The sequence below is a fragment of the Streptopelia decaocto genome (genome assembly GCF_964273445.1).
Source record: "Streptopelia decaocto genome assembly, chromosome: 12".
Lineage (NCBI taxonomy): Eukaryota > Metazoa > Chordata > Aves > Columbiformes > Columbidae > Streptopelia > Streptopelia decaocto.
Genome location: NC_138667.1, coordinates 18,275,040 through 18,291,366, shown reverse-complemented (window position 1 = coordinate 18,291,366; position 16,327 = coordinate 18,275,040). Strand labels below are relative to the sequence as shown.

The 16,327-nt window shown below is 48.1% G+C and overlaps 1 protein-coding gene across 2 annotated transcripts in view; it reads right to left on the bottom strand.

Moving 5' to 3' along the window:
* The window catches only part of PCDH1 (protocadherin 1), a 54,940-nt gene that overhangs the window by 20,636 nt on the left and 17,977 nt on the right, over window positions 1-16,327 (bottom strand). For both annotated transcript variants that reach the window (XM_082063593.1, XM_082063594.1), the window contains exon 4: window positions 7,022-7,241. In XM_082063593.1, coding sequence (XP_081919719.1) covers window positions 7,022-7,241 — 220 coding nt within the window. The remainder of the gene's footprint in view (window positions 1-7,021; window positions 7,242-16,327) is intronic.

Below are 16,327 nucleotides of genomic sequence, written 5' to 3'. Positions count from 1 at the left end.
CCCTGAGATGTGGCCTCATGATAGTGCAGAGCAGGGTCATGTTGGCTAAGGTTTCCAAATAGAAGAAAGAATAAATATTAAGAAAAATGATGGGATTTTCTCCAGTCAGTACATTCAGAGCAGGAAGAATGTGAAGGATGTAAAGAATAGAGATGACATTCACTAATTTCAGTCATCTTGCCGCAGACAGCAAGAGGGAATGGAAGATGTCACGGCCCAGCCCAGGATCAGAAGGAATAGCAGAAAACTCAAAAAATCCCATCTTGAATGCAGGAGGCACACATAAAGCCACAGGGACCTATGTATTCTACAAGAGAAGGCACCTTCCTACTGAAATACGAAGCTTTTTGTCTCTTGGGCATTGACTCAGAGTGACTGTCCTGACTAGATTTTTCATAATCGCATAATGCAACCACAGTTCAGGGACAGAAAGGGTAAAAAAGCCATCAGAATACAGTAGGGAAATTTGCTTCCTTCAAATTACTCCTCTAGAGATGTCCAGGATCTGCCAAGGATCTTTGGAGAACTTCAGGACAATCTTACATGTGCACTACCACATAATCCTGTGAGACAAGAAAAACACTGTCAAATAAATTATTAAAGCTATTTTGGACAACCTCTGAAGCAAGTAGCATCCTTCTTAGAAGGTCTTGAGAGGATTAAAGGCATTCTCTGTAGCTAGTAATGATGTACTTGTTACTCAGTCTGGAGAAGAAAAAGATAGTTGTACCCTGTTTACCCTGGGATCCTTGGTACAATTAGGAAGGTGACCTGGTTGACATGACATGCCACAACTGCTCGGAACAGCTCTTTCGTAAGAGTTTACCCAAACACGGGTGCTGGAAAATATGGAAAAGAAATAGGGTGAGAACAAGTTTGCAATTACAGCTGAGACAGAAACGGCATGTTGAAACCAAGATGGTGTAATCCATGACCATTTGCAATCTGTCGGATGTTATGTCTCATGATAAGAATCTTTTCCCACATCTCTCTTCAGTAGCGATTAGGAAAATCAAAAGCTGCCTTTGGGGATGAACCAATATTAAGTGAAGGAAATAGAGAAGCTCACAATTTCTTACGAAGAAATGCAGATGCCTGTAGAGCTGAGGATCACTGAGAAACACAGACATAATTTGTTGAAGCAGATGAGATGCAGCAGATGGTCACAGAGTGTATGCATACCCTAAACAAGAGCAGGACTTGGAAACTACTAGCAATGACAAAACATCTACAGTAAGAAATTCCAGCCCTGATGTCAATAGTCAGTGCTAAAAAGGAAATGGCTGCAAATCACTTTAAAAAATCCCACAGTACCTCAGCTAGAGAGGAGTCTAAGCACCAGGCAAACACAAAGCCAATAGTCCTCAGCTGGTCAGATGTGTGACCTGCTGGTTCTCAGTCAGCAAAGGGGAGACCGGTGCACGGTCACAGCCAGAGGACATCTTTATTTATTCCATGGACAGCGGCATTTATCCTATCCTAGACCATACCCTCGGTTTTCTCCCACAAGGTGTGAGATCTTTCGGTAACAAAGAGGGCTCTGTACCAGACATCCAATCTGGGCTCACCAGTGTTTGACCAGGAACACAGAGCTAGCCGAAATCCTGCATCCCAGATGGGAGCCCAGTCAAAGGCATTCCTCAGCGCTCTGCAACAAAGCAAAAATGCTGCAGGGCACGTTTGAAAAAAAAAAAATCCCCGAAGACTGACTTTCTGCAAGACAAAAGGCACATTTAAAGATAATACAAAAAAAAGAAGAATAGGTTTTAAGATCTAGAGACTTCACCCTGACAGAGGAGGAGACAGAAAGTAATTTGTTTTGTCCCATCTGCTAGCTGGAAGGAGCTGAACAACAATCACAGTGAGAAGCTTAAGAAGAAGCTGGTGACCAGACGGACACCAAGCAGAATGCAGGAGGTAGTGGCTGCCCAGTGCTGCAAATCCATATAACTACCCCGAACAGCAAAAAGGGAGCGTTGGCTTGGGAGTCCTCTGCTGAGCCACCCACCTTCTCAAGGTGCAGTGACACTGCAGGGTGCACGCACAGCCCACTGTCAGCCAGAAGCAGCTGTTTGCGTGAGGTGGACACACATGCCTGTGGGGAGACCATGAAAAGACACATTAGCAGTGACATTATCTCTGTGCCTGGTGCTGCTATGGATGCCACCGAGTGCTGCTGGAGAGCTGCAGGCTATCATCTGGACACATCCGCACCGCTAAAATGTTGTTGGCAAATTGGCGACCATGCAGAGAAAAAAATGACATGAGGGAACAGAAGACTTGAACTATAATCAGAAGTGTAGCAAAGGGGAGTAGGAGGAAAAAAATCTCCCCAGGCTGCCTTTGCAAGGGTTGCCAAAAAGCAGCACACCCATCCAAGATGCGCCAGATGTTGCTGCTGCCCAGGAATGGGGCTGCAGGTCTGTGGTGGCGTCATGAGCAGATGGCAAAGGCTGGGAGGAGCCCAAGGAAAGGTGGGAGGAGAGGAAGAGAGACCCAGCTGCCAAACCGCCTTGCCTTGGCTCTGCTCACAGTAAGGGACTTGACTCAGTTTTTGAGAGCATCAAAGAGAACTTTAAACGTTGACTTGCTTACATGTGATCTACAAGTACACATGAAGTGAGGTGTCTTCCAATATCGTAAGATTCGATGGAAAGAAATGAGAGCTAGAGCAGCTCGAGTAGAATTTAAGTGGAGGCTTGTGAAACTGAGGGCAGAGAGAACCTATCCCTGGAAGGGCTCACCAGGGGTCTTGCATAATTACCACCATTTGCAATCTGCTATCAAAATGAGATCTTTCCAAAGGGAGCTCTCCTGCTCAACCATGGTGAGATGCAAAAATCACAGGGTGAAATTCTATGGCCTGTGTCACACAGGGGTTAGACAAGCTGCTGGTTCTGGCTTTACAATGCATCAATCTATCACTCTTTCTCGGAACAAATCAAAATCTGGACTGAAATGGTTTTATTGAGTCCAGTAGTCAAACTCTGGATATGGTATCTCAATTCATTTGGTCAAGCTGTGCTGAGGTGTACAGAGGAGGTAGGATACCATGAGAAAAAGGCTGGACTCGCCAGAAAAGCCTATGGCTATAAACCAGGTGAGGATTTTGCATCTAGCTCTGCCGCGAGGTCCCAAAGCCACGCTCCTCGCACCTTGTGCGTCAGCAGCTGCCTGGAGGTGGTCAATGCAGCCTCTGCTTCACTGTCCAAGAGCAGCTGGAGACCTGCCTTGCGGCTTAGGAGCACTGGCACCCTTGGGCAGCCTTCGCCTTCTGAAAAGAGCAGAGCGAGGAGCTGCCAGCTCATCCAGGGGGCACCCAAAGCTAGCAGACATCTCAGAAATGCAGATTATCATTTTCTGTTTTATTCCCCACCTATGATGGAATTTCTTCCCTGGAAGGAGAGCTGTGAGGATAAACTCATTAACATCTGTGAAGTACAGATACTACTGCACTAAGTGCATTGCAAAAGCTCATGAGATGATTGTTAATGACAAGTTTAGTGTGATGTTGTAACGGCATGCATTAAAAATGGTATGGGGTCCCCACTTTAAATAATGGGGATAAAACAGTTTAAATATTTGTCCCTGTTCTGTGGGCTGAAGAACACAATTCAGAAATGCTTCATCCAATATATTGTCATCACAGGTACCCGTGTACCACACAGGGATGGAGTGAAACAGCCATCATGTAACATTTCCTAAATTGCACATATTTGGTCCTGTAATCTTACTAAATTCTCTTCATCATCAATGAGACTGGCACTTTCATAATCCAAGCTCTGCGTGCATTATGGCAGGACAGATCCTCTGCAGAGCAGAATCACTCCCAAGATCCTTCCAACTAAAGCAAATCTGTGATACAGGGAGAGCAGATGTCTTTAGCAAAAGCAATGGGTGGGAGACTCAGCTCAGCTCCCGGCTCAGTGTACCCCACAGAAGTGGATAACAGCACGGTAAAATGTTGGGGAGGAAACAGTGGGCAGCTAGGTAAAATACCATGGATGACAAATGCCTGGGATGACTGAGGAGCTGGCACATCAGTGCCAAGATACTGGAGAAGTCTTAATCAGAAATATTGTAATTCCTCCTGCAAAGGACCTGGCTCAGCCCCTGCAATACAGCATTTTACTGCAGTCTGCACAGTAAAAGGTGTCCAAAAAAAGGAGGACACTGATATGTATGTTAATCAAGTGAAGAACCATCTACAAAGAAAAGGCATGGATCTGTCTTCTAGTTGAAAAGCTATAAATAGCCTTGCATACTTGCTTATCAGATTGGTTCGGCTGCAGGGATAATCTCCTGGAGAAAGCAATGGAAGCCCTGTTATGTTGGATATTTATAACTAGATGAAAGCCTAGAAAATGCACAGTTGTGTCAGTCTTGCGCTCGTGCCGCAAGATAGAGTGTATGGGATCCAATTAGTCTCTTCAGTTTAATACAAGGTCAAGAATGGCTTAGTCTTCCCAGCCTCATGAAAAAAAAACCCAAAATCTGACCTCTTTGAGGGGCTGTTGCTGCTTGAGCACCTCCAGAAGCATAGACAGAGGCATGGTGAGACAGCACCCCAAAAGGTCATGGAGGTCCCAACATCACTGGACATTCTTTGCAGGAAGCAAAACATGACCCTTCTCTGGACAGAGAAGACAGAGAGTTCTTGTTTGCACCACGGAAAGGTCTGATGTGCCTCATCTTGGGCACGCAGACCATGCAAAACACAACTCTGATGAACTGATCTAATACGACCAGCAACTCGTCATCTTCGAATCACCCGGCCTGGTGCCAGGGTCCCCTAATGGTCTGCTTAACAGATCATGACCCTGACCATAGTCCTTCGAGTTGATTGAACTGCCCTTGCCAGATTATCTGCAGAGCACCAGGGCTGACTAGAGTTAATGCCGTTGGATTCCTCAGAGCCCTGGCCTGCCATGGCCCCTGCACTGAACTGGGTTGATCCAGGTCAGGGCAGCTGCTGGAGGTACCGGAGCCTGGTTCCCAACCATTGCCACGTGAAGGGATCCAAGTCAGGACAGGCTGGGGAACAGCAAGCAGAATGGGGTTACAGTTGTCCCCTGGGAGCCTTTGCACATCGTATCACACACGGATTTGTTTGTGGGTAGGTGTTTGGTGATTTCTGTCCTCCTGGGCTGTGAACATACACAGGGTCACTTGTGCAAAGGAACAGAACTACCTAATTTATAGGAGAAGTTGGGTTTTGTAATGCTGTGGGTAGGGACACATGCCCATGTGCTCTCTCTGTGACAGCCACTGACCTGGGCAGTGTCTCCTAGCTATCCTCGGGTCTGCTCGTACCCATCAGGCAGACAATGGACATGCCAAGGACCACAGACAGCCCTCTCTTCCCTCCATCTCCCGCTGCAGAACTTCCAGGTCCTCCTCTCTTTCTCCCCTTTCTAGTCTTAGCCCTGTTCCTCCCTCATGGTCTCTGGGTTGCCTGGCACCTTCAGGGGCTCAAACTTTCCTCTTCCAGCTCCATCAACACCACAGACGTGGTGTATCCTTCAACACAGCCATGTGGCATCTCCTTGCCCACAAGTCCATCAAGCGCCTCTTGCAGGCACCTGACTCCTATTCAAGGGCACTTGGGAAATCCACTACCGTCATCCTGCAGCAGGGACTTCTGGAACCTCTCCACACTGCTCTTCCCAGCTGACTGGCTGGTACTTTCGGGGAGAAAGTGATCTGCATGACACTCCTAGGCAGGACGGTGCCTCATATTGCAAGAGCAACAAATGCTTTGGGAAACCCTACCAGACCTGGCACAACCATGCCTTGCTTTGATGGTTGCAGTGTAGTGAACTCCGGTGTTACTCCAGGATCTAACCTGGGAAGAGGGCAGAGATGTTCCACTAGACCTTCAAGACCAAAAATTACCCTGTCTCCCCTGCCTTCCTTCATGAGGGACCCAGCAGGTTTGAAGCTCCTTAAACCAGCTGAACATACTCTCAGCCATTTTCACAGCACATCCAGACCTGTCTCAAAGTCAAGGTTGCTCCCAGAAGTAGAAGGAGACTTCAGGAGGACCCTTTGCACCTCCTTGTTTTCCCTCCCAGCAGTTTCTTTGAACTTATCATCTCCACTGCAACCTCCCCTCAATACAAGAGCACAAAAGCCAGCAGGTATAAGAAAGTAGATGTTATGTGCACAGCCAGAGCCAAATCCAAGGAAGCAACTTAAGATGACCAGAGAAGATGTCTTGGGGATTGGGTTGGTTGAGGGTAGGCAGGCAGCACAGAGGCAGCACAAGGAGCAGAACTGGGGTTGAAGCTGTGCCAGGGCAGGGGAAAGCCAGCTCTCCTGTGGTGAGATTGCAAACACCTCCGTGGGGTTCTCAGGTAAAGGTGGACCTGAGCAGGAGGTGACCTGAAGGGCCCAATGAAGGCAGGACACGTCACTCTCAGGTTTACCACCACCACACTGTCTGATCCTCTACTCCATGTACCTCCTCACCCCAGTCTGTACCACTAAACCTGCTCTTCCCCTTTGCTCCCCAGGAAACTACCCTGGCTTGACACCCACCACAGCACGGGCAGCTGCATCACACCCAACCACCCACACACCCCTGCCCTGCCACGGGGACAGGCAACCACAGGACCACCTGACTGCAGCATGCAAGCTCACCATCGTCTGGGCTACAACTCCCTCCACATGCCGTCTGTGCTGCCATCTCAGACTGTTCTGTTGGGATCCCTGTCTACATCATACCAAACCCATCTTCTGCCCGCCAAACCCTTCTGTTTCCTCAGCTCTTCTCACTCCCTCATCTCCTGGCCTCCCCCAGACCTCCTCACCCTCATCCACCTCTTCCCTCCCCACCGAGTCTTTGTTGCTCTCTTCTCCAGCCTCCCAGCCCCACCAAACTTGTGCATGGTAAGCCTGTCCCAACCAAGCTTCTCACCCCATCTCACCCACACCAAGGGAAGGTGCAGCACTGAAGATGAAGAGCTTTGGGCACAGGGTCCCTGAGGAGGGGGCAAGCACATGTGTCACGAGCACCTACCATTCTCAGGGTGCTCCATCTCCCCGATGCTGCCGTCAGGCGTGGTGCGTTCATAGTGATCCTCAGGCAGGGCTAGTGGCCCGATGCGGGGCCCCGACGATGATTTGCTGCTTGGGGTTTCTGACTCTTCCAGCCCGCTGTCATAGTAGCTGTGCTGGGAGGGATCCTGCAGGTCCTGAGCCTGGCTGGCTGCAGAGAATGTCACTCGGCGATGAGGTAACTGTGAGAGAAGAAAATAGCTGTTGCATCACCCACTCAGCAGATGAAGGCAAAGGCGATGTCATCAAACCTGACCCCTAAACAGAGGCAGAGCACAGCAGCAGGGACCATCATCAGCCCCCCACAGCCAGCCCACAGACACAGTACCCGGGCTCCACTCCAGCCAACAGCATGCCATCAGACACCACCCCATGCAGGGAGCACACTTTGCATGGTCCCTGTGCTCCCCTGACCCAGCAGCTCTCACCACAGCATGTGCCACAGCCTCCTCTTTCACCCAGAAGCGACCTCAAGCAGATGCTCTCTCCCGTGACGGGCAGACTCCAGAAAGGACACCTGTTAGCACAGCATCCTGAATTACTGGTCCCCAACGCTTCCTTTGGGGTGCCCACTCTGCACTCAGATTCTGCATGAACCCTTGGTGCTCTCAGAGATGCACCTGGCCCAGCCCAGCTCTCCGAGAGCCTCACTAACGGGATCACTGCCCAGCACAGAGCTATGGTGACATCATCCCTCACCTTCCAGCCCCTGGCCTGACACCATCTTTCATCCTATTATGTTCTCCATCAACAGTCACCATTGCTTCTTTTGTCTGCTTGTTAAACATTTCAAAGACCCTACTTCACACTTTCTCTCCCCAGCTTTGCCTCATGCTTGGGAGGAACTCCCAGCAAACAGCCATTAAGCCACATCATTATCCTCCCCAAATCCTTCCATAAAATCCTTCTTTGTTGAGATTATCGAGGAGTGGAAAGGGTAGCACAAGTTCATAGGGCAAGAGCAGGATGATGAGCACAGAGAAAGAAACACAAACACCAGGAGAAAGAAAAAGGCACAAAATCACCCACACATGTAGGTAGGAGCCCAAGAAAGGAGCTATTTGATGGGGATCTGAAGGCAATCAGAGAGGCACCAACACACCATTTAGGCTGAATACCTTTCTGCTGATGTCTTTACTACAACTGAGTGGCAATCAGGCGTCCCACACAGCTAGCACCAATGAGGAAGGGGAAGGAATTGAGACTAACTGATGGAAGGAACACACAGGGAGCATTTAGATGAGCCAGCTGCTTTTAGGTTGGTTGGACCTGATTAAATTCACCCCAGGTGCTTAGAGACCTGATTTAAGTAACTTCAGAGCTGTTAGGGATTTTTTTTTTTTTAAGAATTTGTAGAGAATCAGGGAGCTTCCAGAAGACTAGAAGTGAGCTAAAATAGCGTCTGTCTTTAAAGATGAGAAAAAAGAAGAGTTGGAGAATTATAAAACAGTTAGCTTAATTTCAGTTCCTGGAAAAATACTGAAACAGATAAAAGAACTCTTTGTAAGTACCTACAAGATAACAAGAAAATGAGTAACAGCCACTGTAGGTTTGTCACAAACAAACATGTCAAGCTATTGAACTTCTTCCTTTGAAAAGACATCAAGCCTTGTGGATGGAGGAGGAGCAGCAAATGTTATATTTTGACTTTAGGAAGTTTTTTTTGACACTATTTTAGACAATATTCTCATAAGCAATGCAGGAAAACACTGTAGGTGCAGCATAGTACTTCTCTGCTTAGGTAATATAGTGCAATTCACTGCAGGGCGGATGCAAAGCATTTAGAAAGTTGTATTCAGAAAGTAATTACTGAAGACAGGCCTTTCAGCTGGGACAATGTATCAAATGAAATTCTTCGGGTTGTGTCCCGAGTCTGTTGCTAGCCTGTATTTTCATTAACTGCTTGGATGACAGATGTGGAATATATCTGTCACATTTGCACACTTGGAAAAAATAATCACCATGCAAGCAGCAGGCTGGCTGAAGGATTGGGGGTTACAACAGATCACGGCTCGACTATCTGTCAACGGTGTCAATCTCTCAACAAAAAATGCATCTATATTGGGATGTGTAAGCAGGCATGTTGTCTTTGAGTCACACGAGGATCTGCCTGATCTGTTGGGCTCAAGTAGGACTTCAGTGACAGAACTGTGTCCAGTCCCGGCACCACTTTCAAGAACATGTGCACCAGTTAAGCAGAGAAGAACAGAAACAAGGAGCTGTTAGAAACCATTACGAATGATGAGAAGACTGAGCAAACTGGTTTGGGGAGGAGAAACCAAAGGCAGCAGTCACCAAGCTCATAAAAGCCTTCTGCAAAGAGAAAGCTGCTGCTTTTTGCCATGGACAAACAAGAAGGAATAGCCTTCACCTTCAGCAAGGAAAACTGAGGTTCGCCACTTGGAAAAAAAACACAATGGTAGGTGTAACAAAGTGCAATAGATTGCCCAAGCAGACGGTGCAATCCTCGTCATGAAGGGACAGGCAAGCCCCTCTCAGTAGGTCTTTGTGTCCAGCTCTGGAGGAGGTGAGGTCAAGGCAGTCCTGCCTGCAGCAGGATTGTGAGCAGGCCCCCCGAGTTCACCTCGCAGCCCACTTGGTAGACTGTGCAGCTGTGTCAAGCCTGCAAAAACCTTCACAGTTACTGCCCACCGTGCCTCGCAATGCCGTCCCACAGCCTCGTCCTGCACCCAACTGCCTGTCTGACGCTGCTTTCCTCCATCACTGTGTCTTATCCCCAGCTCGAAGCTTCTGCTTTTGCTCTGTGCTTGTAAAACCCCAGACAAACAACTAGGGCTCCTTGGGGTGCCTGCAATAATAGAAACAAACAGCCTCAGAAACCCAGCCTGTGACAGCTACTATCCCTCCCCTGAGGGGTCTCCTTCCAAATAACATCACTTTTACCTAAAAACACCTCCTTTAAATGTCAGATCCTGACTGGCAGCCCTTTGAAAGGATTCTTCTTCTCACTGCAGGGCAAAGAAAATCCACACTCAACCCCACTCCCCCATGCACGGCAGCACGGCACTGACGGGGTAGGTGCCCCCTTTGTGCTCCGCACGGTCCCCACCATGCTGTGATCAATGCCCTTCAAAAATCATAGTAGCTCGTGTCTGGCTGAAGCGCTCCACTTCCAAGGAGAAGCCTTGTTCTGGAGTCATGGAAAGACACTGAATCCATTTCTCTGGCACTGACTTACAGAAATTGGGTTTTGTTTGACCTTTCTCTGCTAGGTTAAAGAGCCTTTCAGCACACAGTATTTTCCACACAAGAAGTTGCTTGTACAGTGCAATCAAGGCACCCCTCAGTCTTCTTTTTGAGATGTTAAACAAACCAGGTTCCTTAGGTCTCAAACTGCAACCCAGAAAATCAGTGCTTTGGCCGTCATCTTTACCTGCCCCAGATTTTCCCCGTTCCTCATCAGAGCTGATCCCCCCAGGGCTGCTGGTGCCATCTCACCAGGGCTTTCTGCAGAGCCTCGCTTCTCCTCCTGCATCTCAGGTTTTTCCACCTAAGGACTGCATTAGCCCTTTGGCAGGAGCGCTGAGAGTGCTCATGCTGAGTTACTCATGCAGTGTGACCCCTAAATCCATTTTAAAGCAAATGCTTTCCAGGATATAACCCAGCCTTTTCTACTTCTCAATGTACAGCTTTGCATTTGACTGTGTTAAAATGTACTTTGTTTAAATGGGCCCAGTTTACCAAGCAATCTAGATTGCTCTGCATGACTGCTCTATCCTCATCATGATCTCCCACTCCACCAATCTCCTTGTCAGCTGCAAATTTTATCAGTGGTGATTTTATATTTACTTCCAGATCATTGATTACAACACTGAATGGCAGCGGGCACAGTACTACTGCCGAAGAGCTCCTCCAGGAGAACCTCGTTCCACGAGGACTCCCAGCCAATGACTGCTTTTCTTCTCTAAGCTGTTGATAAACCAGATCTTCATCTATCTAACAATGCTTTACTTATAATGAGTAGTGTTAATTCAAAATAATAATAGTCATAACATAATGCATTATCAACTCGGCATCTTGATCAAACTCCAAGTCAATCAGCTGCACATTGTAATCCCACACCAAACACAAAACCAGCTCTGCTGCTTCAGCCTCGAGCAGATCCTGTTCCTCACGGTGGCCAGGAGCAGATGCCTTAGGAAAGGTTTAAGAGCTGAACCTGTCATGTAATGACACTGCCCAGTATCCCTCCCCATCAAACTGCGTTGACTGACGTCAGTGCTATTTCCATCATCGAGTTTCCTGCCTCGGCTATTAATCCAGTTGTTCCCCGGGGCTAGTGAGGACAGTGTGTGCTGCACATAGCAGCCCCATCATTATTGCAGCTAGCTCATGGTGTCACTGCCCCCCGACTCCTCCTGGCCCACCCTGGGGTCGCCAGCTCCACTGGCACACCCGGATCAGAGAGTTTCTCCACCAGACATTTTAAGACTCTTTGTCACAAATTATTTTATTTGATTATTTCAAATATCACTAATTCAAGGAGATGGTATTTTAAACGTCTTTGCTGGTTACAGATGCATTGGCAGGTACTGCATCCTACATTGTTATGTCTCAGTCCAAATTACTACAACTATTCATTAAATACTTCTGCATTTTTCTACATAATTAACAATTTTGCAATCTCCATTTGGAAATGACAATTACTGGATTCCACCTCTTCCTAGCACATTTTTTAAAGTACTCCTTATTGTGTTTAACTTGTCAAAATCGATTTTCCCCAAATGTTTTTTGCTTTCCTTGTCAATTTTCTACATTCTGTAACTACTCATTTCTACTAATTGCTATACACTCCCTCCCTTTTCCCATTTTTTTCCCCCCAGTACTTATTGTTTTTCGGTTTCTAAATGCTGTCTCCACTTTGCCACTGTGCTAGAATGGGATTTGAGGCAAAGCCATCTATTTTGTTAGCTGAGGAATTGTGGCTCTTTGAAAAAACTCCTTTCAAGGGCTCCCCAGTGCTTGCTGTTGTATTCCTGATGGGCAGAGCTGCCTGTACATCTGAGGAGCAAACCGAGCCCCCGTCCCACACTTTCTGCAGGGAGCACCAGCACCGACGGCTGCCTCCGGCATCAGCGGATGCTCTGATGAAGACGTTCATCCCCTGGTAAATCCTGCGGGTTTCTGTTGTGCTGCAGCTCAGGATTCTTTTCCTGAGCAAGGAATCATTTGCAGCTCATAGGCTTAATGACCTCCATCCTCTGTGAAGTGCTCTCACGCCTTTTTGAGTCCACACCTGCTTTTGGCCTCCGCGGCATCCTGCAGCAATGAACTCTCTGCCTGTGTGCTGTGTGGAAAGCACTTTCCTTTGGTTTTACATCTGCTGCCTGGTAATTTTTCCTTGAACTTCTCCTACCTGCAGGGTTATGAGAAAACATGAGTAATTGCTCCTCGCTCTACCCCTTTCCAATTTCACAGCTCTGCACTGTATCCTGCTCCGCTGTGTCCTCTGCGAGCTGCAGCAGGCAGGTCTGTGCATCCCATCCTCCTGCAGATGCCAGGCAGGCCGGGCCAGCCAGCTCTGCTGCCCTTCTCTAAGCTGGTTCCAGCTCTGCCACAGCCTATCTGCAACAGGGAAGCCAGGGTCACATCAGTGGTTCCAGTTTTTGGGCTTATCTGACAGTAGCTGGGACTTGTTTTTATAAGAAATTTTCTCAGGCTCTCCCTGAGAGCCTTTCCCAGCCCGCCTGGTCCTGCCTGCACACCCCAAAACCCCCCAACACCAGTCCCTGCCAAGGGCCTCCTCTGTCCTGATGCTCTCTACCATGAGGGTCCCCACCCATGGATGCTTGAGGGGAACTAAGGGGACTCCGTCCCTCTTCAACCCCACTCTGCTCCCTCTTGCCTCTTCCCTTCATCACAAACATCCCCAGCTCTCATCGGAACCTGCACCAAGCTGATTCTCCTTGCTAAACCAAGGGAAAACAAACTCAGCCAAAACGAGAGCAGTGCTATGAGGGGACAGGGCTGCGGGGTGTCACACTGTCTCCCGCTAAATGCACGGCATGACCTCCTGCGCAGACAGCGTGGACCAAGCAGCAGGAGATGCAGTTCTATCTGACAGACCAGGAATTGCGCTGATCCACAAAGGAAATATTAAAATTTGCCCAGGGCACCCTTTTCCTGCCAACAGGAATGGTGTGGTGCAACAGCCCCCACAGAGGTGAGCTGCCGTGCTCCCCCTGCAAGCGCCGATTAATGCTGGAATGTTGGAAATATCACAATTTTTAACTACCTTGCTGCTGCTCCAAAAGCAGGACCTGCGGCTAATGGGCTCCTCCGGCAGCCTCCGATTGCTCCTGTGCCTCCCCACATGCCAGGAACCTCAACGGCCTTTCAGCCAGCTGCCAAAGGAGCTTGCTTCCCCAACAGCCGCCACAATGCAGCAACTCACAGGGCTGCAAGTGAAAGGCAATGTCAGACCCAATGCCCAGAATATAAAAATAAGTGACAAGGGAGCCATTGTAGTACATGAGTTAGTCAACTTCAGATTAATTCATGAACCCTTCTCTTTTACAAACCGACCTGGAGCTATGCAACATCCCTGGTTACTAAAAAAAACCCGATAAGCCGAGGGACCATGCCCCAAACTATACAGATCCAGCTTTTCATGTATGGAGTCTTTGCTACATGTGGGAATTATTTTATTTGCTAGTGTCACGTCTGGAGAGGAGCACAGCTCCGGCACAATGCAACACAGGCTTCAGAGCAGGAGGCTGAGGGGAATATTATGCCCACGGAAACCAGGGCAAGCCTCGAGGAAAGCTGGACCTGAAATGTCAAGAACCATCCAGGGCAACACTAGAGCTCTAGGAAACAGGACACAAGCTCAGCTTGTGGCCATGAACAGTCAACCATTTTACAGCTTGTCTGGGCAACAGCGTGTGCTTCTGCTGGCGTTTCAGAGTGAGGATGGAGTCAGAGCAGATAGCTCTTTCCATCCTTTCCTGTGTTATCCCAGCAGCACACTGTCCAGCTGCTGCATCGAATTTTGGAGAAGAAACCCCCCAAGAGCATCCCCCACTACTCCTGCACCCCCACTCACAGCCGGGGCTGCCATACCTGCATGTGTCGTGAAGAGCTCACAATGCTACGTGGCAGCAGGCAGAGCAGCACAATGAGGGAAACTGTCTGCATATGAGCAGCAAAGGCAGGTGCTACCCTGGCTTTGTGTCAGCCTCCTGCCACCTCTGGTAACCCTCTGCTCCTCAAGGGCTGCGCTTCTCCCTCCTGTGCCCCTCTGGTCCCCTTAATGGTCTGGGGATCCTGTCTGCCCCACAGGCTCCTCCCTGCCCTGCCACAGCATCTCCAGGTCCAAATTTTCAGAGCCGCAAGGCCTAACTTGTGTCCACTTTGTAAAGTGGACCAAACCACACCAGAGCTGCAGTTCCCAGCAGTACTAGACTGCTCCCTTTTAGCACAACGTAAAGGAACTGAGGAAAGAGCTGGTGCAGAGCAAGAGAACAGGTCCCATGGTCTCTGTCTGCTTTGGACAAGAAAGGGTGGAGCAACCAGGCAGGACAACTGCCTGTCTGGAGCTCCAGCCAGCACAAACAAGGGAGGGCGACAGATGGACACTGCTCTAAGCAAAGCTGTGGTCGATGCACACCTGTAAGACACCTCCTGCATTCAAAAAAAAAGTTCAGGCCTTCCCAAAATTATGTCATTGAAGGTGATGTCTCCCAGTCAGCACTGACAATTCTGGACAGGACTACTTGCAGACTTAAAGGTCCAATTTTCTGATCTACCAGTCTGACAACTTCCTGGGGTCACCCCTGTCACAGCTACTGTGGTTGCACAAGACACATTAGCAACAAGGCTGACAGTTCTGGTCCATCTGGTTCATGAGGTCTTGTTTGATGGCTGTGCTTTGCCCACAAATCCCTGTGTCCATCCCCATGCCAGTGTCTGAAATGAGGACTGTTCCCAACAACCCTTTAGCTCTTTCACTGTTGACAAATGAAGCTACAGAAGGAATCCACAACTGGAGGAAAGACGTACAGAAATCCATGTGAATCACACTTCTCAACACCAGGTGTTAGCTGAAAAGCAACTGCTCACTCTTCTAAGTGGCTCTTCACATGGCTTCTATGGCTGATAACTAGCAAGTGCTGACCTTGCAGTCAGAAGAGAGGTGCTACAAGTCCTGCTGAAATAATGATAGCAGAACAGCCATTCTAAAATGGACAACAGATCCCGAGGCACTATTTAATGAATAAATCTGGGTAAAATGTGGGCTGACTCCACATAGGTGCCCCGAAGCCTCCTGAAATTTGCATGATGCTCAAAGAAGCCGCCAAAGCTCGGTGCCAACCTGCCTGGTCAGATTGAATTTATCTAACTCATAGCAAGATCTAATGCAATTAGAAACCCATTTAGACAGCCTCAGGACAGAGATTGCCTAACCTTGCAGCCTATCAGAGCTCTGCGCCCATCAAGGGTGTGCAATTTGGCTTTTCTTTGGTTGAAATGAACACTGGAAAGGAAAATATGGAAATAAATCATCTGAACGGTGAATCATAAAATCTAAAGGGGTCATAATCTTTATGGAATAATGTCTAAATTGGACTGACCGTGGTGTCCTGAAATGTCTATCACCTTCAAGCTGATAATAGAGCCATTTTGTAGATAGCTGGCATGGAGCGGAAATTGCTCGGGACACAGAAGGAGGTCTCATAATCACATTAAAACCATCTGAAGATCCCAGGGAGAAAAAGGTTCCAGGACAGGGACTAACACTTGAATAAAGCCCTTAAGGAATCCAACAGCTGTAGAGTGGGAAAATAATGCTGGGAAAATAATGAGCTAATCTGACTCCCAGTTGCACCCAGTGGAGCTGACAAATAGTATTGAAAGCTCTGGGGGGAGCAGGGGGTCCCAAGCCAGGACTCTAAAAAAAGAGAGATAAGCAGGAATGCTTCAACGGAACACTTTGCATGGAAAAAATGTCAATTTGTTGAAATCAGATCCTTTTTCAAGCGAGTTTCTTGTTTCAGCGTTAGGGCAGGGGGGATATCTTTGCTGACATGTAGAAACGAAAAAATGATGCTCTTGCAAAGGTAACTTTCACTTCAGACTTCAAGCCAAGTGTTAATTATGAAGCTAAATTCAAAAAGGTCAGTCAGAAATGTGCCTTTAGAAATTATTACTATATATATATGTGTATATATATATATATATATATATACACCTATGTCTGTTGATTGACTTGAGCCAAAAGACAAAAAAAAAAGTTGACAATTCTGGC